General features: G+C 46.1%; 2 protein-coding genes across 2 annotated transcripts; one reads left to right on the top strand and one right to left on the bottom strand.

Annotated features, from left to right (window-relative positions):
- Positions 1-4,398: 4,398 nt before the first annotated feature.
- Positions 4,399-10,734, top strand: LOC123110800 (kinesin-like protein KIN-14Q). Its single transcript, XM_044531408.1, has 19 exons — positions 4,399-4,743; positions 5,431-5,597; positions 5,679-5,822; positions 6,007-6,261; positions 6,348-6,419; positions 6,513-6,578; positions 6,716-6,808; positions 7,001-7,135; positions 7,256-7,337; positions 7,423-7,518; positions 7,599-7,775; positions 7,859-7,965; positions 8,049-8,224; positions 8,313-8,474; positions 8,558-8,811; positions 8,898-9,061; positions 9,168-9,326; positions 9,713-10,131; positions 10,224-10,734. The coding sequence occupies exons 1-19, from the start codon at positions 4,623-4,625 to the stop codon at positions 10,381-10,383; spliced, it is 3,009 nt and encodes a 1,002-aa protein (XP_044387343.1). The 5' UTR covers positions 4,399-4,622; the 3' UTR covers positions 10,384-10,734.
- Positions 10,735-10,958: 224 nt separating this feature from the next.
- Positions 10,959-14,634, bottom strand: LOC123110801 (calmodulin-binding protein 60 D). Its single transcript, XM_044531409.1, has 11 exons — positions 14,376-14,634; positions 14,157-14,259; positions 13,818-13,879; positions 13,177-13,661; positions 12,901-13,061; positions 12,590-12,787; positions 12,352-12,514; positions 12,176-12,264; positions 11,803-12,084; positions 11,576-11,654; positions 10,959-11,482 (listed from the first exon to the last, which is right to left on the bottom strand). The coding sequence occupies exons 1-11, from the start codon at positions 14,471-14,473 to the stop codon at positions 11,175-11,177; spliced, it is 2,028 nt and encodes a 675-aa protein (XP_044387344.1). The 5' UTR covers positions 14,474-14,634; the 3' UTR covers positions 10,959-11,174.
- Positions 14,635-24,848: the final 10,214 nt, after the last annotated feature.

Genomic DNA, 24,848 nt, shown 5'->3' with positions numbered 1-24,848 from the left:
TAGAGAACCAACGTGATCATTGGGACGATTTCATGAAATTCAAGGATTCAGAATTAGCTAAGGAACGGTCGAGAATAAACAAGAAGAATGCCGAAAAAAGGATAAGTTCCATAAGTTGGGGCCAGGTGGCTATGCGGTGGCAATGCCTAAGTGGGATAAGTCTGAGAAAGATATGGAGGATGCAGGTGTCACTCCGGCTACTAAGAGCTGGCTCCCCAGGGTCAGGACTTGGTTCTATGCGCATGGGGGGGAGTTGGACCCGGAGACAAGCAATGTTTCGACGAGGGCAACTCTGAAGGGAGCCGACGATGCGATACTTGTTGCAATAGAAGAGGCACGATCGGGGGTGTTCCAGCCCAACAGAGAGAACGACGAGCTTACGCGTGCCCTGGGAAATCCTGAACACCCGGAAAGAACACGAGGCAAGGGCGCTATGCCGTGGTATGAGGGGTTTTCAGAATGGAACACCGACTACAGAACCCGTGCGAGAAAGAATATTGCGGAGGAGAAGAAGAGGAAGATGGAGGAGGAGCAGAGGAAGCGGGACTATGAACGCCTTCAAGGCCTAGAAGCAAGTCAAGCGGAATTGGCAGTCAAATTCCAGCGGCAGCAGGAGCAGATCGACTCACTTACCCATCAAAGGGGGTCTCAGCAGCTGCAGCAGCTAGCGGATGATCCAGCATTGGATAGCACCGGCCCATCCATGCCGAGAAGCAGCGTGGGTTCCGTCCCGGACGACGCAATGCTGGGTAGATACCCCGTGGATGACATCACGGAGAACACTAACTGCGAGCTACACGTCAAAATGAAGAACATATCCATGAAGGTGGCGGACGGCTTTGCTTTCACAAATCCCCCCGAGGCAACCTTCCATTGCAACCCGATTCCAGCGGGCTATGCTCGTGTCTTGGTTGATGAGGTGGTGGACCCACCATATTCGGGGCTACAGCTTGACATTGCTGGAGGTGACGGCGAGCGCTTTCTCGGAGAGGCCAAACATCGTATCATCCTATGGAAAAAGGATTGCATCATCTTTCGAAGGCCACCGACACCGCGTCAGCCGAGTCCTCGTCGAAGTCCGCCACCGAGTCAGCAGACTCCCGCTCCTGCAAGTCCACCAAGTCCGGCAAAGTGTCAGGCCACTCCTCCTCCTCCAAGTCCGGCAAAGTGTCAGGACAATCCTCCTCCTCCAAGTCCGCCACAGCGTCAGACGTCCACTCCTCCTCCAAGTCCGGCACAACCTCAGGCCACTCCTCCTCGTCCAACTCAGCCCCGTCAGCCGTCTCCGCCGCCTCAGCAATCGCAGAAGAGACACCCCGCAGCTATGGTGCGTAGCGGTACGAGTCGAGGTAGTACAGGAAGTACAGGCGGAGGCAAGCGATATAAATATGGTCCAAGCCTCAAGCCTCTTCCGCAGAGGTCTTATGACAGGTCCGAGGAGGAAATCACAGCCATATCGAAGGCCGAGGTGGAAGCCCATTTTGCACCGAAACCGCCACCGCCGCCAAGGGAGAAAGTGCCTGAGGAAACGATTGACCACTTCATTCGTATGGCTCAACCACCAGCTCCCAAGCCTGTTGACACAGACTATGAGCGCCACATCAGGAAGTTAAATCGAGCACGTCTACAAAGGGAGGCGAGCACGTCTACATCGGGATCGAGCAAACAAGAAGCAGCTGCCAAAAAATGCGGGAAAACCATTCCCCAGCTGGGAGAACAGGCGGCGCAATCGATCCCCTCGCTTGTTGTGCCAACAACAGGTGACAGTACGCGCGCCCAATATTATTGTGGGCAAACAGTGCACGTTCCCGAGGTGGGCAATGTGGTAATAACGGAGGAGCATATAATGCAGGCTGAAGTTCTCAACATCACTGTTGGACAACTCCTCGAGATTGAGCCCATGCCTTTGCTTAGAGAGGATGAAATAAAACGGAAATATGTCCGGGGCCAACCTTTGGTCGCGCCAGACAAGGTCAAGAACCTCCCAACGAGAATGTATGAATTGCATCAATGGTACATGAACATTACCAAGATTTCAGATCGATTGTCCCTCATGGTGAATGTCAAGCAGGACCATTACTACCATGAGAAAGCTGTGTCCGTTGAGTATTTAGAACTGTTTCAGTTATACAATCAAGACGCACTCGACAAATCTATCATCAGTTGCTATTGTATGTAAGTGATTTCTTTCTATATTTAAGTCTCAAGCTAGCTGTAGTGATCCTTTTGATCAATCATTACCTGTAATTATCCTCACTATATTCTTTTCTGTGGTATTATGCAGGATGAAGATATATGAAATGAGAAAAGGTGGACGCTTTGGCATTGGGTTCATTGACCCAAACACCGTTAATGAATACACCTAGAAGATAAATGAACGTCAGCAAAAGTACGTAAGGACAGCATGCTAGAGTTCTTGAAGCGCCTCAAATACAATGAAGATATACTACTTCCTTACAACTTCCAGTGAGTCACACTGTCTTGTACTACAAATTCTCTATTTTTGCCTACTAGCTAGCTACATGTTTTTGCTTACATATGCCCACTTAATTAAGACATGCAAACGTGTGTGCATGCAGATTTCACTGGGTCTTGTGTATCATTAAAGTTGACGCCGGAACAGTTGAAGTGCTGGACTCACTAATCTCAGAAAAAACTGACTATAACATCTTGTATGGGATAGTCAACAGGTAATTTCAATCATTATTAACTATATATCTCGGCCTATTTAGTTCGTCATTTCATGATATGAACTATTTAATAACCCCTTTATTCATTTTCTTTGTCGGCGGGCAGGGCTTGGGCAAGGTTCATCGCCGTCACGCCTGGCGAATGGAAAAAAAAGCTTAAATGGTTTCGACCCAAGGTAAGCAATTAAGTAGTACTAGCTAGCTAGCTAGCTGCCATCTCTTTAATTATCATGCTTGATTAATTTTTATCTAATCAAATTCCATTCTCGTAAAGGCCCTGAAGCAGGCGCAGGGGACTGATCTGTGTGCATTCTGCGTTTGCGAGAACATTCGCATGATGGCGTCCGAAAGAGCAGATCTCAAAGACAGGAATGGGTACGCTTGTCAGAACACTATTCACAATTTTTACACCATTATCGATATCTAGTCACACAACTAATACACATGCATATTGATCTCCTTCTTAACAGTTCAAAGAGGTGCGGGAGAAGCTCATAGAAATGGAGCGCGTAGAAGCACTTCAAGAGGAAATAGCGGGATTTTTGCTCGACCAGGTCATAAATCCGAAGGGAGAATTCTATTACCCGCTACCGCCCCCATGAAAACCACTTCCAATTGTCATCGTGCTCCGAAGGCACCAATTAGGCTAATGCCACTGGCTCCGAAGGCACCATTCATATGTAGGAGAAATTGTATATAGCTATACATGTGTGTATGTGTGAATTAATTAATATGGTGGTTTGTGAGACATTGATGATATATATATGCATATATGCATGATTGGTTCTACTAGAAATTCTATATATATATATATATATATATATATATATATATATATATATATACACACACAATGTGTAGTATCGTAAAATACCAGCAAACGAAAAAGAATTAAAATGGAAACACAAAATTAAATGAAAAAGAAATCATAAAACTAAAAAAAAACAAACCTTATAGTACCGGTTGGTCTTACCAACCGGTACTAAAGGGATTCAGGCCCCCGGAGCTGGCTCGTGCCACGTGGTTGCCCTTTAGCACCGGTTCGTGCTGAACCAGTACTAAAGGGGGGGGGCTTTAGTGACCACAATTTAGTGCCGGTTATGTAACCGACACTACAGGGCCTTACGAACCGGTGCTAATGCACGGTTCTGCACTAGCGTAAGCAAACAGACGCACTCAGCTGAAATGGTTTGCACGGTGCATAATCTAGCGTTGGTCCTGAGTTCGACCCCCACGGGCTGCAGTATATTGCACCCTTTTCTCCACATAAATCAGCCACTGACATGTGGGTCCCGTGGTGTCCCAGGCTTTTGTATATTTCAATATCTTTTTACGTATATACTAGACACTGACAGGTGGGTCCCGGGTGACCCACGTGTGAGTGTATGTGGCACGTAACGGTCAACTGCATTGACCCGACGAAAATGCTGCCGTTTGGGCGTTTTTGAGTGTGCGGCGACTGCTGTAAGGAAAAAGTGAGGGACGTTTGTTGAATAGGGTAAAACTAAGGAGTACTAAGCAACCAATGGCATACAAATAGAAAGCCCTGGTCACTATCGGCGTCATGCACGCAAAATCCAACGGTGCGGAGCAGCACGACGAGACGTGGTCTGGCTAAAAAACAGAACATGAGTATCTACATTTATTACCCCCTCGAAATCCCCGTTCCAGTGCCCCCACCCCACGTCATCAACACCCCCCGACCCCAACCGCTCTCTTCCCCTCGCGAGCGGCACCACCATTCGAAAACACAAGGAAGAACCCCTCGGGCCTCACTACCCCACCCCACTGCAGACGAGTTCACCCCCCAACCCCAACCCGGCCTTCCTCTCCCACGCTCCATCTTCTCTTCTCTTCTCTCCCAGCGGACACACGGCAGTCGGTCGGCTCGTCGGGATCGGTGCTGGTTCGGGCCTTCTTGGACCAGGGACGATGGTGGCGACGGCGACGGCGACGGCGAGGGAGCTGGTCCCGGCGGTAGCGGAGGGCGCGCCGTGGAATCACGGGACGGTGAAAGACATCGACGTGGCCGCCCGGCGGGCCCAGGAGGCAGGTGAGTCCGCGTACACATGCGCGGATCGCGCTGAATGCGGGGCGGGAATTTAGTGATTTGATGTTCTTGGTTCGCTGGGTGACTGGGGGTGGAGAAATGGGTGCCCGGGCGGGGAAACTCCCATCCCGATGTCATGGTGGCGTGATCTCGGCGTCTTGGCTTTTGATTTAGACGAGATGTGCGCCAGTGACCAGATGCAGTTGAATTCAAATTTCATGGTGTGATCTGGGTCCCAACTCAGTGGATAGTGCTAGTTTAAACTTTCCCCTTGTCGCGCTTGTTTGAATTTCAGCTTGCATTGAGCTCATAGTTGTGTTTTCTATGCATTGGTTGGTTTAAACTGATCCTAGCTCATGATAATACTGTACCAGTAGTATCGTTCGCTATGCAAATTATACTGTGCCAAACTGCCAATTGTCTTGTTTACTTAGCAAATTATACTTCTGCGATGGTACCTAATGATGACACTGGGCCAGTTGTATCATTCGCTTTGCAAATTATACTACTGTGCTGGTTCATGAGGCAGTCCTTTCATAATTTTGTGGTAACCCAACACTGAGCATATGGACTTGTGTTTTAAAATAGATAATGTATGATGGTGATGGTTCTTTGGACAGTTGCTATGCATGATTGCTACAATATAGCGGCGCAATCTGAGTTTATGATTTACCGGGGTTGAAAATGCAGCAAATAGACGGTATGATGCAGCCAGTTGGTTGCGAAGAACAGTCGGGATCGTGTGTGCAAGGGACCTGCCAGAAGAGCCCTCTGAGGAGGAATTCCGGCTTGGGCTGAGAAATGGAATTGTCCTTTGCAATGCACTGAACAAGGTTCAGCCGGGGGCCATACCTAAGGTAGTTGCACTTTCAGTACTTCTACTTTAGTTAGCTGCCATGCATGCTAATACACGGTGATGTTATACCCGTACATTTTAGGTCGTGGAAGCCCGCACAGATACCGTTATACCTGCTGATGGCTCAGCTCTGTGTGCATATCAGTACTTTGAGAATTTGCGCAACTTCCTTGTCAGCGTACAAGATATAGGGCTCCCTACATTTGAGCTGTCTGACTTGGAGAAGGTATATTTTTACATTTTGTATTGAGAGCTCATGCCATAAGTTCCTTTAGCTTATAAATTCAGTATTCCTTAGTTGGATTTATGTCCTTATTGGTAAGGCACTTCAAATGAATTACAAAGTAAATGCTTGGGCTACTTTTCCGTGGCAAAAAGGTAACATATTTTATCTGCCAACTGGAACTCAGGGTGGCAAGGGTGTTCGAGTTGTCGATTGCATTCTTGCTCTGAAGTCATTCAGTGAAAGTAAGACAACAGGGAGACAGACTCCATGTAAATATGGCAGCATTACAAAGCCTTCGACGTCTGGCAAGCATTTCATACTCAAGAATTCTGATGCTTTTATGAATAAGTTAATGAGAAGCCACACAACAGAGCCAATCCAGAAAGTTTTAATAGCAGAGCAAAGCATAACTGATTGTTGTCTGGAATCCACCGAGATGGTAAGTCTTATAATGGAATATCAGTTCCTATTTCACACTCAGTCATGTGATGTACTCCATAATGACATGTATATCTTCCTTTGTAGACTAATTCAGAATCCCTTAACATGCTTGTGCGTACGCTACTCTTGGATAAGAAACCAGAAGAAGTCCCATTGGTTAGCCTACTTTCCTTGAATATTTAGCTGATCGGCATGCAGCCGCTCTTGGTAGACATAAAAAATGAAACCAAAGTCTTTGCCAACTTGCAGATTGTTGAGTCACTCCTGATTAAAGTTATTCAGGAATATGAGTGTCGAGCTGCAAACAAGCACTTGGTATGTTCCGTTCCACTGTTATTGAGAAGATCATGTTTATCCAAATATTCTGGGGCGCTTTCTTAGTTGTATCACATAAAACTTTTATATGATGATATATAGTGCAGATTTACTAATTTGGAAAAAAAATATCACAGGTGAATTGCATAGGTGACCTTAAAGGAACCGACCTATTTTCCAGACCAGAGAAACCATTGCCAGAAAAAACTTCCACCAGTAATCAAGTTAAGGTATGCTTGTTTCTTGCCATCTATTAGCCAGACATGTAGACAGTGAGCATTGCTTTTAAATTGGATGTCAACAACTATACATCCAGGCCTTGCAAAAAAAAACACATTCAGTATTCAGGATAAATAAGTTTCTACATGGCCGGAGAGCTTTCATGTACTAATATGTTTCATTGTTTGTCAAACTAAATGAAGATGGGTGAAGAGGAGCCAAATCTCTTAAAGGTGACGGAAGAGGTCAGCTCTGTAGTTCGGAATGATGATTGTGTAGCTGAACAGTTCCAACCAGGGGTGGAAATAACTATTGAACTACAACAGAAACATATCCAGGTATTTCCTTTTGTTTTACATTCCTTGTCTGTTCTTCCCTAATCCGCATTTTGGTTGATCATATTTTCCGTTATTTTTGCATTCCTTACTTGATCTTTTAATATAATATGCTCACTGTAGGAATTAAGAAATTCCCTTTCTTCTGTCAAGTCTGGAATGGAACAATTGAGAATACAGTACTCTGAAGATTTTACTAAAATTGGTAACCTATAATTGATTTTGCATCTATCTGTTTTTTCCTGCAAATCTATTTAAGAAACACCATATTATACAACACGTTATAACAGGTAGGCAGCTGTACATCCTCTCTAACGCGGCTTCTGGCTATCATAAAGTTCTTGAGGATAACCGCAAGTTGTACAACCAAATACAGGATCTTAAAGGTAACCATTTTTGGTGCTCAATAAACAAGATATTAAGCATACTAGTCTACATCATAAATTTCGTTTGACTTTATCAACAGGAAATATTAGAGTATATTGTCGAGTGAGGCCTTTTCTACCTGGACAAGCAAATTCCTCCAACACTGTTGCTGGCATGGAAGAAAGAACAATCACAATAATCACTCCCACAAAATATGGAAAAGATGGAAGCAAATCTTTTACTTTCAACAAGGTCTTTGGCCCAGCAGCCACTCAAGGTTACATACTCTTGCATAGCTTACTCATAATTAGCTTGACTTTCCTTGAGTATCGAAGTTCAGCTTCCTTTTTATAAATGCAGAGGAAGTCTTTTCGGATATGCAACCATTGATCCGTTCGGTTCTTGATGGTTTCAATGTTTGCATATTTGCTTATGGCCAGACTGGATCAGGGAAGACCTATACAATGGTAATAAGCTTTGTCAAAATATTGTCTAAATATTTGTAGCACAAAGGTAAAAGAGTTGAGGCCATTCTTATGATGTTGTGCAGAGTGGACCTAATGTACTGAGCAAGGAAAGCGTTGGTGTCAACTACAGAGCACTAAATGACTTATTTAATCTTCAAGCACAGAGAAAGGGGACAATCAATTACGAAATTTCTGTGCAGATGATTGAGATCTACAACGAGCAAGTGAGAGATCTCCTTCAGGATAGTGGAAACAGAAGATATCCTTTTTACATTACAAAATTCTCTTTTGTTCATCTTGGATCTATCTATTTGAGGAATATCTTGAATCTCCTTAACGTTTAGCACATTAGAAATAAGAAATACTTCACAGAAAGGGCTTGCAGTTCCAGATGCGAGCATAGTTCCTGTCACATCGACCTCTGATGTTGCTGAACTTATGAATCAAGGCCAAAAGAATCGTGTGGTAGGTTCAACAGCCATTAACGACCGAAGCAGCCGCTCTCATAGGTTTGGCATGGATATACCTTCTTTATACTAAGTTTTTACCTGTATAGTTTAGCTTTATACTTATGACTGAAAACTACATGCAGTTGCCTGACTGTTCATGTTCAAGGACGTGACCTAACATCTGGGACAATCTTGAGAGGTTGCATGCATCTTGTTGATTTAGCCGGTAGTGAAAGAGTTGATAAATCTGAGGTTGTAGGAGATAGACTGAAGGAAGCACTGTACATAAACAAGTCACTTTCAGCACTCGGAGATGTGATTGCATCCCTTGCCCAGAAAAACTCTCATGTCCCTTACCGCAACAGCAAGCTTACCCAGCTTTTGCAAGATTCTCTAGGTACTTTGCAAAGTTAATATCCTAAATTTCACTTTCTTGGTACCACAATTTACAATCTATGGGATAAACATTGTGTTGATGTTCAGGAGGACAAGCAAAAACATTGATGTTTGTGCACATAAGCCCTGAACCAGACGCTGTTAATGAGACAATAAGCACCTTGAAATTTGCTGAACGAGTTGCCTCTGTTGAGTTGGGCGCAGCAAAAGCGAATAAAGAAGGTGGTGAGGTTAGGGAGTTGAAAGAACAGGTACGTACTTATTCTTGATTTCTTGTTTCTGTGACTTAGCTGTAGGTAGCACCGTGCCACTGCCATTGAGATGTATAAGAAACTTATTTTCTTTTGTGCATTTTAGATTGCTTGCCTCAAGGCAGCACTGGCTAAGAAGGAAGGAGAACCAGAGAACATTCAGAGCACACAGTCAAGCCCAAACATATACGGAATCAACAAAAGCAATGCAACACCTGTATTCCGAAAAAACAGGCAGCCTATGGAAGACGTTGGAAACCTAGAGGTGACTCTTTTCCAGCCATCTCAGCTCTTTCTCTTGGATATCACAAAAATTGTATTAATTTGACAGAATTCATGTGTTCTAATTGCGGTGTCAACCTCATAAAAAATATTGTCAAATATTATCTACAGGCCTAGTCCCATAACTTGAGGACAGTGAAACCCTTCTAAGATAGAAATGTCTTTTGAAAAAAGCTTGCTACTAAGCGGACTTATTTTGTAGATAGTTTGTAGATATAGGTCTTAAATTTAGAAAAGAGATTGGATTGGTCAGATTTCTCCAATTGAGAAAACAGAAATTGTACCGTAAGTATCTTTTAATCGTAATCTTCTTGACATGTGGAACTCTAATATAGGTTCAATGTATATTTTCTTCCTTTTTTTTATTAGGTCCGGAACAATGTCACTCCGATGCAAAAAGCGCTAAAGTTTGATATTCCTGGCTCTGGCATCCTCGTCGAGCATAAGTCGCCTAACTCGGTCAAGAATTGCTGGGTTGATAATGCAGCTGTTGGTGACAACCAATTCGAGAATAGCAATTCTGTTCGAGAGCAGGAGCCTGACCTCACCACTCACACCCTGCTTCCGAATTTGTTCTATCAAAGATACACTCCGGGGCCGCAAAGGGGTAGGGTTGAGTCAGTACCAAGCCAGGAGTCAGACGAATTTAATGGTGTTACCAACAGCTGTTCCTCGGACCAAGACATGGTGATGTCAGCCAGTGGCCAGAAAGTAGTTGGCATTACCAATGGAGGCGTTTCAAATAAAAAGAAGCCTCGGGCAAAGAATGAAAATAATATGACAACGAGGTGAGGCCAGCTGCTATTTAGACTCAAATGAAACTATTCTTTGCACATGATTAGGTCGCTTTAACCTGTTCTTCTGCTTTTGAATAACTCAGGAGTACAAATCCAACATGCAAGTCACCACCCCAATCGCAGAAAAGACTACAAACACCAGTCAGGAGCTCTGTGCAAAAAACACCTACCAAGAATGGCAAACAACTTTTGAGTGGTACAGATGGAAGAACTCCAAGTGGAAAGACTAACACTGTAAAGTAATGAATCAATGTGAAGGTGGTTTTTTCTGCCATCATCCTCACCCGTGCATGGCATTCTGCTGGCAAATCAGAGCAACAAAGAGCTTTTCAAAAGAAGTGTCTTCTTGAAGCTCCTTGGAAGGATCAACAGTGTGGAGTGATTTACATCCACTGGATGGATCATTTTATTACATTGAATATAGATGGAAGATCTTCAAGAGGACAGAAAGAAGATAAACATGAAGGGAATTTCATATTTGGGATGTGTACGTCTTCCACACTAGAAATTACTGTTGTACCAATTGTTCATGAGCGCTGCACCTTGTAAGTAGTTGCTTCTAATAGACAGGCCATGTTTATAGCATTTTTATTACTTGATCTCTTCTATAGCAAGTATCGAGCTAAGCAGACAACTTTTCCACGGCATTTAATAAAAGCACCTCACTTCATTTTAAAAGGATCGTCTCAAATGCACTTCAGGAAATTGCATGCTTTTTACATGGTCTGACTCCTGTGTTCATAAATAACTAAGATATAGAAATATTTACTTATATACCTGTTGCTAACAGATCACAATACAAGCTCCACACGTTGTTCTGTCACAACTAAGATCCAGATAAATTTACTTGTGTATACTGTTGCTAACAGATCAGAATACAAGCTCCACACATTGTTCTGTCACAATACTGCTATTTTTAACTAACTAGTTATTAGATTATATACTTCATCAATATTATGGAGTACAAACATCAAGATGGATCCTTGATCCGCACATTGTTCTGTCACAATTGTTATCCACACTATTCAGCAGGGTCATGTTGTTGGTACCAGCTTTGCCCTTCCCGGGGGACTATGCAGACCCCTTCTCGAGGCTCTGGAGAGTCGTCCTACAGATGCTAGCTTCAATGCTGCCTTGATCTTAACCCACTTACGTGGCGACAAAGGTGTCGCTGCCCCTTCACTGCTAAAAAACTGAGAAATGAAGCGTTGTATGAGCTGATCATTTTCCACCGAGTCAAAGCTGTTTGTTCTTGATGGCTGTAAGCCAGCAAAAACTTGATTTGATTGATGTAGTGTTTGGCCATTGCATAGTAGGTCAGGTTGCTTGCTGAAACTCTCCCCTGCAGATGTCATCCAGCACTAATTAGATTCAAAGCAAGTCACCATCAAATATCAGGTAATTAGCAGTAAAGGTAATGTTTCAGAGTAATTACTGTTGCTTGTAAGCTGGGAGTGAGGCTGCATAGAATCCATGGCTGTATCCATAGACGTTAAACTACCGACAGGGAAGCTCTGCAGGCGCAAAAGATATTTGATTTTGTTCAGTTTAAGAGTATCCTAATGAATTGTTCAGTTCCAATTTATATCCAGAGTCACTTTTGATAGAGATTACTTCCAAAAGTAAATATCACCATGCTTGCACAGGATAAAGTTATCTTACACTGTATGATTGTTCAGAGAAATGAGAATGGTTCTGTCCATGCTGACCAAATTGCATAACAACCTGACCTGCCTGAATGTTGTAATGAGCAATAGCAGAAGTTTCAGCATCTGGACCAAAATCTGTTCTTTCAATATTTGGTATACGTAGCTGTGTGATTCTTGGTCGAGGTAAGAAAGTTCCTTGGCTTGGATCATATGGTGTAATTTGTTGGGTGACTATTTGATGGCTAACATCATTGGAAGTCTGACCCTGCAGAAATCTTGACATATCCACTGAAGCCTGCATGAACATTGATGACAACGCCTTAGATTAACCTCTATATGTTTCTTATCCTTTTACCATAGTTTATTTTTGAAGCATTATTACTTACATCAGTTGCTTGCTGGAAAGAACAGAATCTCTCCTTTGATTCAAGTCCTTGACTAGGCAAGAAGTCTCCTTGAAACCTACTGTGCTGACCTGCCAACAAATTGACATCAATGGTTGACGTTCGTAAGTAATTATTACGGTTAGTGAATGGAACTCATAGAACAGGCAAGATGGTACCATAATTCAGTATCTGCTGATTTTGAAGAACATTACTCAACCCAGAAGCACCCTTTGCATGAAACTTATGAACTCGTACAGGACGGTTGTTTATCATAACATGATCATACTGAATATCCATCATATTCTCATAAGCCTTTTGCTTCAGAGTCTCGACTAAATTCTGTGAATAAAGAACGTTAAATGTTAGAACATTAGTGAGAAAATCTGCTATCTGAAGTAAGTGAGGATAAAGCACCTTCTCTGGTTGGTGAATCTTATCTAAGGGCTTGTAACAATCACCAAATTTCACCCCAACAAGCTGAAGTATGGCATCAAAGAAAAATTCCATGTTGGTTTCCTTAATTTCATGCATGTAAAGAGTGTCGCCAACTTCGCACGTCATGGCATGTCCTATGATGGCTTTCCAAGTTGCTGGTGACATCTTGGGGAAAGTCTAGACGTAGAGGAGATACCGAAAGAACTTGTGTTAGTTCAATATCAGCAACTTTGTTCTATGAAAGCATCATGCAGTATTTTTTAATTAGTAGATAAACATAGAACCTTTACCTTCAATAGCTTCTCTTCATTCTTTACATAAGACTGTAATAACTTCTGCACAGTATCAATTCCACTGTCTGACAAGGCCTGGCGGTAAGCCCCATTACTACCAATCTTTTCCAAACGCCAAACTTCGTCGCCCAGCTTAGGTGGGTAGTGCTTTTCAAATCCTACAAAAGCAGCAAGACGCACATGATCGGTCTGAGCTCCAAACGAAGAAGGCATATTTGTGAAGAAGAAAATAAAACCAAATGAAAAGCTTAAATGTGAGGCAAATACGCATACCCTCCACCCTGCGCTCTTTCACGCGGAAAGGCTCGGTGATTCCTTCAAGAACCCTCTCTCCAGAGGCATTGACAAGCCTCAGCCCGAGCCTGAACTTCTTAGTGCTTGTGAAGCTGGAGTTATCAGTGAAGTTAGCACTTCCAAGAAAAGCTTCCCCTCCACTGAGCTTCAGCGTCAGATCACCGTTGAGGAGTTTTGCTTTTTTCTCTCGGCCCCATACTATATGCTTGCTGAATTCCTCAGGAGTCCAGCATTCCTCTTTTTTAGCATTGAAGTTGCCATGGAGGACTACAACCTCAACCCTAACCGAAGAAAGATGACCAAACCTGACAACGTTTTTCTGGTCGTTTTTGAGGTTTTCAAGCATGGCCACCTTAAGGGCCGACCCATCCTTGGCCTCTAACTTCATCATGGTGTAAACAGGTTTTAGATCATTCAAGAACATGAGCTGATACCTCGGACGCTGGCTCTGGCCACCTAATAGCCTACATATATAGCTCAAAAAATTAGCATCAAAATTGAGCAAATGGAAGCATATTGATGCAGCTTAGCATGTACTTTAAGACCAGTGAGACCTACTTGAAACATTTTGTAAAATGGAATCTAGTTTTACCATGGCAAAGGAGAAATGTATCTCTCACCTTGGAGGTGCTACTGCTGCACTGAATTGTCTGAATATGGCTTTCTCTACCTCCTCCGAAACCTGAAATATGCAGATGTGAGAAAGGTTGTAATTTTTACAGATGATATTAAGGAGGGAAAAAAGAGTATCAAGAACAGCATATGCTTGGCCTTTAGCTGTTGTAAACGTCGATATATCTATCGCAGCATGTCGCAAAGTACGAAAAATGAATAATAGGTCTTTCTTTTAGCTGTTCTAGCCTTGACAAGCACATTATACACAGGTAGGAGTACTAAAAGTTCTCATAAATCAAAAGGCATATGGAGACAGGAAGAGGTTTGTTTGACCAAGTGCTTACCACTCTCCGAACCATATTGCTGAACATGGTCGTCAACTCTTCCCCTATGATCCCTCTGAAGCCAAACACTCCCAGACCCATGGTCCTCCTCCCCCTCACATGCCTGCCACCCAAAAAGACACGGGACCTTCAGATCCGCCCAGGATCGCATATAAACAAGCTAAGTTGACCAGGCGTTGATTTTATTCCAAGGATGGAAATCCAGAGGCGGATACTCACATGACGAGCGATCTCCAACGCTTGGAAGGTCGGGAGAGCTCGCCGCCGTCGTCGGAACCGTCGCCGGAACATGGACGGGGCCGCTTGGAAGAAGCCATTGGGGAAGAAAGGGAATGAGGAGTACATTGGCAGGGGGGCTGATATAGAGGAGGAGGAGGAGGAGGAAGGGGGCAAGAAATGGAGGGAAACCCGCAGGAACAAGCTGGGAAAGTTCCCTAATCTCAGCTTCTTTGTTTTTCTCGGGCCAAGACGGGGATTTCTCGGGCCAAAGTAAAACTGGCAAATAATCCAAGCCCCCGGCCAAAGACAAGACGACAGCGTTTGAGTTGCCTATGCTTTTAGTACAACACTTGACTTGTGACCTCAAAAAAAAAAACACTTGACTTGTGATTGTCAACGGCGGATCCCTTTCTTCTTTGGTACTTCCGCCTTGCGGTTTTGTGGCAGTGCGTTTGGAACGTTGTTCTTCTTCTTTCCTTTGTATAGGTGACGATAACAGGCAGCGCAATGTACTTATTTTCTATTTTTCATTTTTATTGATGAAGTTATATAACGCTGGAACTTCCTCTGCCGTTCTTAACAAGATTATTACACCGACGCTGGACCCCTGTTACGAGCCGGGCTGACAAGGCGTAGAAACCTGCATGCCGGGGATCTTCTTGGAAGCACCATCGTGGTGGGGAAGGTTCCTTGAGCGGATCAGTTCATGGCCGTGAACCGCCGCAACGCGACTAGTACAGATCTGAACGGTCGGCTCACTTCCTCCGCTGCTGTTTGCTTAGAGCATCTACAGCCGCATATGATAAATATGACCCCTCAAACGCCTGCGGACCGTCTGGACGCGTCCGCAGATAGTGACTGGACACTCTTTAAATTAGCACAGCTGTGTCTGGACATCTCATACTAGATTCTCAATTCCATATAAAAGCATGCAAAATAACAAAACCCACGCACTATGTAGAGATCTAGCTACTCCCCGTCGGAGATGTCGACAATCTCCGTGTCCGGCTCCGGCAGCATGGGCGTGAGCTGCAGCTCCCGAGCCTCTGGCACCTCCGGCTGCTCCGCTCCGACCTCCTCCTTTATCTTCGCGTCGAGTTCGACGAAGAGCGTGTTGGTCGCCGCCTGCTCCTGCCGGAGGAACTGCCGATTTGCCTCCACGTAGACGTCATCTGGGATGGACACTAGGATGGCCTGCTGCTCCGCCATCTCCACGGCTTGGGCGACGGCGAACTCCGCCTCCGCCTCCGCCATGTTGAAGCCCTGCTCCGCCAGCTCGGCCTCGTCCATCTCCGGATCCGCCTCCTCCATCGGCTCCGGCAGTGGCTCTCCCTCGTCCTACTCCGGCTCCGACGCTCGGGCGTGAGCATAGCGTACGTGGTGATCAGCCGCCGGACCATGGCGATGTCAGAGAGCGGGGGAGAGGAGGCGGACGGGCTCAGGTGGCGGCGCAGATAGGGAGGAGGTAGATGTGCTAGGGTTGGGGGACGCCGGCCGGCTTAAATAGCCGACTTTGGCCTCGGGCGGCGAGCCGAAGTAGCGCCATGCGGCGTCCAGACCGCGGCAACAGATGAAACGTCCGTCGGACCGTCGGGTTTCTAGGCATTTCCGCATGGGAACCCATCGTCAGTCCTACGTGGCGGACGCGCCCGAGCGCCCATTGTTGTTGTGAAATCACGGCAGATGCCATAAGATGGCTAAAAGTGGGGGCTACGTGAGGATGTCGGTGGGTTCCAGAGGCGAGGTCGGTACGCGCGAGAGTGAGACTCAATACGTACCCAAGTTCGGGGCCCTTCGGAGGAGGTAACACCCCTAGTCCTGCCGAAATGGCATGATATGCACAAGGGTTACAATGGTGCTCCTAGAGCTGTTTGGTGGAGGAGGAAGAAGCTAGCTCTCCTTCTTGCCTTCCATGTGTGTGTGTGTGTGTGTGTGTGTGTGTGTGTGTGTGTGTGTGTGTGTGTGTGTGTTCTACTGAGGTCGCTCAGGGAGCATATGAGGCCACCCCCTGCATGGAGGGCTCCTGGGGGGTCTTATAGGTCGACCCCCAGGGTTACAAGGGTAAAACTACACAGGAGCGGGGCCCTGGTGTCATCATATGTGTTGGAAATATGCCCTAGAGGCAATAATAAATTAGTTATTATTATTATATTTCTGTGTTCATGATAATCGTTTATTATCCATGCTATAATTGTATTGATGGGAAACTCAGATACATGTGTGGATACATAGACAACACCATGTCCCTAGTAAGCCTCTAGTTGACTAGCTCGTTGACCAATAGATGGTTACGGTTTCCTGACCATGGACATTGGATGTCGTTGATAATGGCATCACATCATTAGGAGAATGATGTGATGGACAAGACCCAATCCTAAGCCTAGCACATAGATCGTGTAGTTCGTATGCTAAAGCTTTTCTAATGTCAAGTATCATTTCCTTAGACCATAAGATTGTGCAACTCCCGGGTACCGTAGGAATGCTTTGGGTGTACCAAACATCACAACGTAACTGGGTGGCTATAAAGGTGCACTACGGGTATCTCCGAAAGTGTCTGTTGGGTTGGCACGAATCGAGACTGGGATTTGTCACTCCGTGTGACGGAGAGGTATATCTGGGCCCACTCGGTAGGACATCATCATAATGTGCACAATGTGACCAAGGGGTTGATCACGGGATGGTGTGTTACGGAACGAGTAAAGAGACTTGCCGATAACGAGATTGAACAAGGTATCAGGATACCGACGATCGAATCTCGGGCAAGTACTATACCGCTAGACAAAGGGAATTGAATACGGGATTGATTGAATCCTCGACATCGTGGTTCATCCGATGAGATCATCGTGGAACATGTGGGAGCCAACATGGGTATCCAGATCCCGCTGTTGGTTATTGACCGGAGAACGTCTCGGTCATGTCTGCATGGTTCCCGAACCCGTAGGGTCTACACACTTAAGGTTCGATGACGCTAGGGTTATAGGGAATAGATGTACGTGGTTACCGAATGTTGTTCGGAGTCCCGGATGAGATCCCGGACGTCACGAGGAGTTCCGGAATGGTCCGGAGGTAAAGATTTATATATGGGAAGTCCTGTTTTGGTCACCGGAAAAGTTTTGGGTTTTATCAGTAACGTACCGGGACCACCGGGAGGGTCCCGGTGGTCCACCAAGTGGGGCCACCATCCCCGGAGGGCAGCATGGGCCAAGTGTGGGAGGGGACCAGCCCCAGGTGGGCTGGTGCGCCCCCCACAAGGGCCCAAGGTGCCTAGGGTTTGGGGAGGGGGCGCACCCACCTAACTTGGGGGGCAAGTTTCCCCTCTTCCCCCCCTTGGCCGCCCCCCAGATGGGATCTTGGGCTGGCCGCCGCCCCTAGGGTGGAACCCTAGGTGGGGGCGCAGCCCCCCCCCTCTTCCCCTATATATAGTGGAGGCAAAGGAGCAGCCTGACACACGAAGTTTCTTCTGTTGTTGGCGCAACCCTACCTCTCTTTCTCCTCATATCTCGCGGTGCTTGGCGAAGCCCTGCTGGATCACCACGCTCCTCCACCACCACCATGTCGTTGTGCTGCTGCTGGATGGAGTCTTCCTCAACCTCTCCCTCTCTCCTTGCTGGATCAAGGCATGGGAGACGTCACCGGGCTGCATGTGTGTTGAACGTGGAGGTGCCGTTCGTTCGGCACTCGGATCATCGGTGATTTGGATCTCGACGAGTACGACTCCATCAACCCCGTTCACTTGAACGCTTCCGCTTAGCGATCTACAAGGGTATGTAGATGCACTCTCCTTTCCCTTGTTGCTAGATTACTCCATAGATTGATCTTGGTGATGCGTAGAAAATTTTGAATTTCTGCTACGTTACCCAACAGTGGCATCATGAGCTAGGTCTATGTGTAGTTACTATGCATGAGTAGAACACAAAGCAGTTGTGAGCGTAGATGTTGTTAATTTTCTTGCCACTACTAGTCTTATCTTGTTTCGGCGGCATCGTGGGATGAAGCGGCCCGGACCGACCTTACACGTACGCTTACGTGAGACAGGTTCCACCGACTGACATGCACTAGTTGCATAAGGTGGCTAGCGGGTGTCTGTCTCTCCCACTTTAGTTGGAGCAGATTTGATGAAAAGGGTGCTTATGAAGGGTAAATAGAAATTGGCATATCACGTTGTGGTTTTACGTAGGTAAGAAACGTTCTTGCTAGAACACCTATAGAAGCCACGTAAAAAACTTGCAACAACAATTAGAGGACGTCTAACTTGTTTTTGCAGCAAGTGTTTTGTGATGTGATATGGCCAAAGGATGTGATGAATGATATATGTGATGTATGAGATGATCATGTTCTTGTAATAGGAATCACGACTTGCATGTCGATGAGTATGACAACCGACAGGAGCCATAGGAGTTGTCTTTATTTTTTGTATGACCTGCGTGTCATTGAAGAACGCCATGTAAATTACTTTACTTTATTGCTAAACGCGTTAGCCATAGAAGTAGAAGTAGTCGTTGGTGTGACAACTTCATGAAGACACGATGATGGAGATCATGATGATGGATATCATGGTGTCATACCGGTGACGAAGATGATCATGGCGCCCCGAAGATGGAGATCAAAGGAGCAATATGATATTGGCCATATCATGTCACTATTTTATTGCATGTGATGTTTATCATGTTTTACATCTTATTTGCTTAGAACGACGGTAGTAAATAAGATGATCCCTCATTAAAATTTCAAGAAAGTGTTCCCCCTAACTGTGCACCGTTGCGAAAGTTCGTCGTTTCGAAGCACCACGTGATGATCGGGTGTGATAGATTCTAACATTCACATACAATGGGTGTAAGCCAGATTTACACACGCGAAACACTTAGGTTGACTTGACGAGCCTAGCATGTACAGACATGGCCTCGGAACACGAAAGACTGAAAGGTCGAGCATGAGTCGTATAGAAGATACGATCAACATGAAGATGTTCACCGACGTTGACTAGTCCGTCTCACGTGATGATCGAACACGGCCTAGTTGACTCGGATCATGTAATCACTTAGATGACTAGAGGGATGTCTATCTGAGTGGGAGTTCATAAGATGAACTTAATTATCCTGAACATAGTCAAAAGATCTTTGCAAATTATGTCATAGCTCGTGCTTTAGTTCTACTGTTTTAGATATGTTCATAGAGAAAATTCAGTTGAAAGTTGATAGTAGCAATTATGCGGACTAGATCCGTAAACTGAGGATTGTCCTCGTTGCTTCGTAGAAGGCTTATGTCCTTAATGCACCGCTCAGTGTGCTGAACCTCGAACGTCGTCTGTGGATGTTGCGAACATTTGACATACACGTTTTGATAACTACGTGATAGTTCAGTTAAACGGTTTAGAGTTGAGGCACCAAAGACGATTTCGAAACGTCGCGGAACATATGAGATGTTTCAAGGGCTGAAATTGGGATTTCAGGCTTGTGCCCACGTCAAGAGGTATAAGACCTCCGACGATTTTCTTAGCCTGCAAACTAAGGGAGAAAAGCTCAATCGTTGAGCTTGTGCTCATATTGTCTGAGTACAACAATCACTTGAATCGAGTGGGAGTTGATCTTCCAGATGAGATAGTGATGTTTCTCCAAATTCATTGCCACCAAGCCGCTAGAGCTTCGTGATGAACTATAACATATCAGGTATAGATATGATGATCCTTGAGATATTCGTGATGTTTGACACCGCGAAAGTAGAAATCAAGAAGGAGCATCAATTGTTGATGGTTGCTGAAACCACTAGTTTCAAGAAGGGCAAGGGCAAGAAGGGATACTTCATGAAATGGCAAATCAGCTGCTGCTCTAGTGAAGAAACCCAAGGTTTAACCCAAACCCGAGACTAAGTGCTTCTGTAATAAGGGGAACAATCACTGGAGCAGAATTACCCTAGATACTTGGTAGATGAGAAGGCTGGCAAGGTCGATAGAAGTATATTGGATATACATTATGTTAATGTATACCTTACTAGTACTCCTAGTAGCACCAGGGTATTAGATACCGGTTCGGTTGCTAAGTGTTAGTAACTCGAAATAAAAGGCTACGGAGTAAACGGAGACTAGCTAAAGGTGAGCTGGCGATATGTGTTGGAAGGTTTTCCAAGCTTGATGTGATCAAGCATCGCATGCTCCCTCTACCATCGAGATTGGTGTTAAACCTAAATAATTGTTATTTGGTGTTTGCGTTGAGCATAGACATGATTGGATTATGTCTATCGCAATATGGTTATTCATTTAAGGAGAATAATGGTTACTCTGTTTATTTGAATAATACCTTCAATGGTCTTGCACCTAAAATGAATGGTTTATTGAATCTCGATCGTAGTGATACACATGTTCATGCCAAAATATATAAGATAGTAATGATAGTACCACCTACATGTGGCACTGCCATGTAAGTCATATTGGTATAAAACGCATGAAGAAGCTCCATGTTGATGGATCTTTGGACTCACTCTGCTTGAACATTGAGCATCAAGATGTATGAGGATAGATCAAAAAACGCTTAATGGTACTTTCAAATGAGCACATACCTTGACATGATCTTGAAGGTGTTAAAGATGGATCAGCAAAAGAAGGAGTTCTTGCCTGAGTTGTAAGGTATGAAGTTAAGACTTAAAGCTCGACCACGGCAGAAGAGAGAGAAAGGACGAAGGTTGTCCCCTATGCTTTAGACGTAGGCTCTACAGTATTCTATGCTGAGTACCGCACCTGATGTGCGCCTTGCCACCTGTCTGGCAAAGGGGTACAAGAGTGATCTAGGAATGGATCATTGGACAACGGTCAAAATTGTCCTTGGAGTAATAAGGACATGTTTCTCGATTATGTAGGTGATAAAGAGTTCGGCGTAAAGGGTTACGTCGATGCAAGCTTTAACACCTATCCGAATTATTCTGAGTAGAAAACCGGATACGTATAGTGGAGCAACCATTTGGAATAGCTCCAAGTGGAGCGTGGAAGCAACATTTACAACATGACCTAGAGATTTGCGAAGTACACACGAATTTGAATGTTGCAGACCCGTTGACTAAAACCTCTCTCACAAGAAAAACATGATGAAACCCCAGAACTCATTGAGTCTTAATCACATGATGATGTGAACTAGTTTAGACACTAGCAAACTCTTTGGATGTTGGTCACATGGCGATGTGACTTGTGAGTGTTAATCACATGGCGATGTGAACTAGATTATTGACTCTAGTGCAAGTGGGAGACTGTTGGAAATATGCCCTAGAGGCAATAATAAATTAGTTATTATTATTATATTTCCGTGTTCATGATAATCGTTTATTATCCATGCTATAATTGTATTGATGGGAAACTCAGATACATGTGTGGATACATAGACAACACCATGTCCCTAGTAAGCCTCTAGTTGACTAGCTCGTTGATCAATAGATGGTTACGGTTTCCTGACCATGGACATTGGATGTCGTTGATAACGGGATCACATCATTAGGAGAATGATGTGATGGACAAGACCCAATCCTAAGCCTAGCACATAGATCGTGTAGTTCGTATGCTAAAGCTTTTCTAATGTCAAGTATCATTTCCTTAGACCATGAGATTGTGCAACTCCAGGATACCGTAGGAATGCTTTGGGTGTACCAAACGTCACAACGTAACTAGGTGGCTATAAAGGTGCACTACGGGTATCTCTGAAAGTGTCTGTTGGGTTGGCACGAATTGAGACTGGGATTTGTCACTCCGTGTGACGGAGAGGTATCTCTGGGCCCACTCGGTAGGACATCATCATAATGTGCACAATGTGACCAAGGGGTTGATCACGGGATGGTGTGTTACGGAACGAGTAAAGAGAATTGCCGGTAACGAGATTGAACAAGGTATCGGGATACCAACGATCGAATCTTGGGCAAGTACTATACCGCTAGACAAAGGGAATTGAATACGGGATTGATTGAATCCTCGACATCGTGGTTCATCCGATGAGATCATCGTGGAACATGTGGGAGCCAACATGGGTATCTAGATCTCGCTGTTGGTTATTGACCGGAGAACGTCTCCGTCATGTCTGCATGGTTCCCGAACCCATAGGGTCTACACACTTAAGGTTCGATGACACTAGGGTTATAGGGTATAGATGTACGTGGTTACCGAATGTTGTTCGGAGTCCTGGATGAGATCCCAGACATCACGAGGAGTTCCGGAATGGTCCGAAGGTAAAGATTTATATATGGGAAGTCCTGTTTTGGTCACCGGAAAAGTTTTGGGTTTTATCGGTAACGTACCGGGACCACCGGGAGGGTCCCGGGGGTCCACCAAGTGGGGCCACCATCCCCGGAGGGCAGCATGGGCCAAGTGTGGGAGGGGACCAGCCCCAGGTGGGCTGGTGCGCCCCCCCACAAGGGCCCAAGGCGCCTAGGGTTTGGGGAGGGGGCGCACCCACCTAACTTGGGGGGCAAGTTTCCCCTCTTCCCCCCTTGGCCGCCCCCTAGATGGGATCTTGGGCTAGCCGCCGCCCCTAGGGTGGAACCCTAGGTGGGGGCGCGGCCCCCCTCTTCCCCTATATATAGTGGAGGCAAAGGAGCAGCCTGACACATGAAGTTTCTTCTCTTGTTGGCGCAGCCCTACCTCTCTTTCTCCTCATATCTCGCGGTGCTTGGTGAAGCCCTGCTGGATCACCACGCTCCTCCACCACCACCACACCGTTGTGCTGCTGCTGGATGGAGTCTTCCTCAACCTCTCCCTCTCTCCTTGCTGGATCAAGGCATGGGAGACGTCACCGGGCTGCATGTGTGTTGAACGCGGGGGTGCCGCCCGTTCGGCACTCGGATCATCGGTGATTTGGATTTCGACGAGTACGACTCCATCAACCACGTTCACTTGAACGCTTCCGCTTAGCGATCTACAAGGGTATGTAGATGCACTCTCTTTTCCCTCGTTGCTAGATTACTCCATAGATTGATCTTGGTGATGCGTAGAAAATTTTGAATTTCTGCTACGTTACCCAACAGTATGGAGCTTCGCGAGAGGCGGGAACGAGCGTGCATGAGCATGTCACTACGAGAGGCCCCCTGGGGTCTTTTATCAATAGACGCCCAGGGGACAAGAGCCACTGTAGATGACCGTGGCATGACGGATGGACAGTGCGCGCCTATGAAACAATAGTGGCCAGGGCATGGCCGTCACGTCCGAGTATGTCCGATGGGATGCAACATTTGACTTTGGGCAGCTGGCTGGCTGGAGCAGTCGGTCGCGGGCACGATCCGAAGCAGCCGACCCAAGCAAGCAAGCACCCTGCCGGACTCGCTGTCTTGGGACTACCCCGGGGTCATCCTCCCGATAGTAGCCTCCGAGCCTCCGGGCGACTCGAAGAGTCGGGCGGAGGGTTCTTGCTGATGTTGTAGCAGGGTTTGGTAATCACGGTCGGCTGCGCGCCTACACCAGCGCGGCTTGCTTCCTGTGGGGACACGCCAGCACACCCACTGGGTGTAGCCTCCGAGCCTCCGGGCAACTCGAAGAGTCGCGCGAAGGGTCTTCGCTGTCGTGGTAGTAGGGATTGTCGTTAACAGACGGTTGCAAGCTTGCACCCGACACATCTTGCTTCCAATGGGGGCGTGCCAGCGCACCCACTGGGTGTAGCCTCCGAGCCTCCGGGCAACCTGAAGAGTCAAGCGGAGGGTCTTCAATGTCTTGGCAGATGGTGGCGTCGAGGATCCAGGTGGCAGCCGGCGGCGGCATTTTTCGAGTGGGGCGGACCAGCGCACCCATGGGGTTTAGCCTCCGAGCCTCCGGGTGACTCAAAGAGTCGGGTTGAGGGTCTTCACTGTTGTTGGATCAGACGGTGGCGTCGAGGATGCTGGCAGCAGCTGATGGTGGGCCTGCAACCGACGCGGCCTTCTCCTAGCGGGGCGTGCCGGCGCACCCAGTGGGTGTAGCCCCTGAGACTCCGGGCAAGGGGGGTTCCCCACGGAAATGATCGTGCAAAATACAAAGTTAGTCAACACAGATATATCAAATATTTAGCTTTTGCAGCGCAAGTTATATACAATAGGGTGCCGACTTGGTTTTGTCCTAGTCCCCTTCAGTCTTTTTCATGTCCCCTCTGCTCCTTGGCTTTTGCTCTTGCCAGCCGGATAGCCGAGAGCCAGTTTATAGCTGAGACGAAGAGATGGCCGTGAGTGGAGCGTATAGTACTCGGACTCTGGGGAGCAAATTCGATCAAGCAGATATTAACAAAGGAAACGACCGGATCACCCAGAGTCGCCCAAGCCATTTTCTCCCCGGGCGTTTTTTGCATTGGGTGACCTCCAGCTTTTGCTCTCGCTAGCCGAACAACCAGGGTGCAATCTGTAGCTAAGAGGAAGACTTGGCCTTTGGTACTGTACATGCTACTAAGCTGTCTGTGGGGAAGAACGAATCGGGTCAATTGGCCAGCCTGGGCCGAGACTAGCTGGCCCCGGGCCGAACAACAAAGAAACTAGAAAAAGCAG

Source organism: Triticum aestivum, chromosome 5B, assembly GCF_018294505.1.
Source record: "Triticum aestivum cultivar Chinese Spring chromosome 5B, IWGSC CS RefSeq v2.1, whole genome shotgun sequence".
NCBI classification, from domain to species: Eukaryota; Viridiplantae; Streptophyta; class Magnoliopsida; order Poales; family Poaceae; genus Triticum; species Triticum aestivum.
Note: the sequence above shows the minus strand (reverse complement) of the source record. Positions and strands in the feature narration are given on the sequence as shown.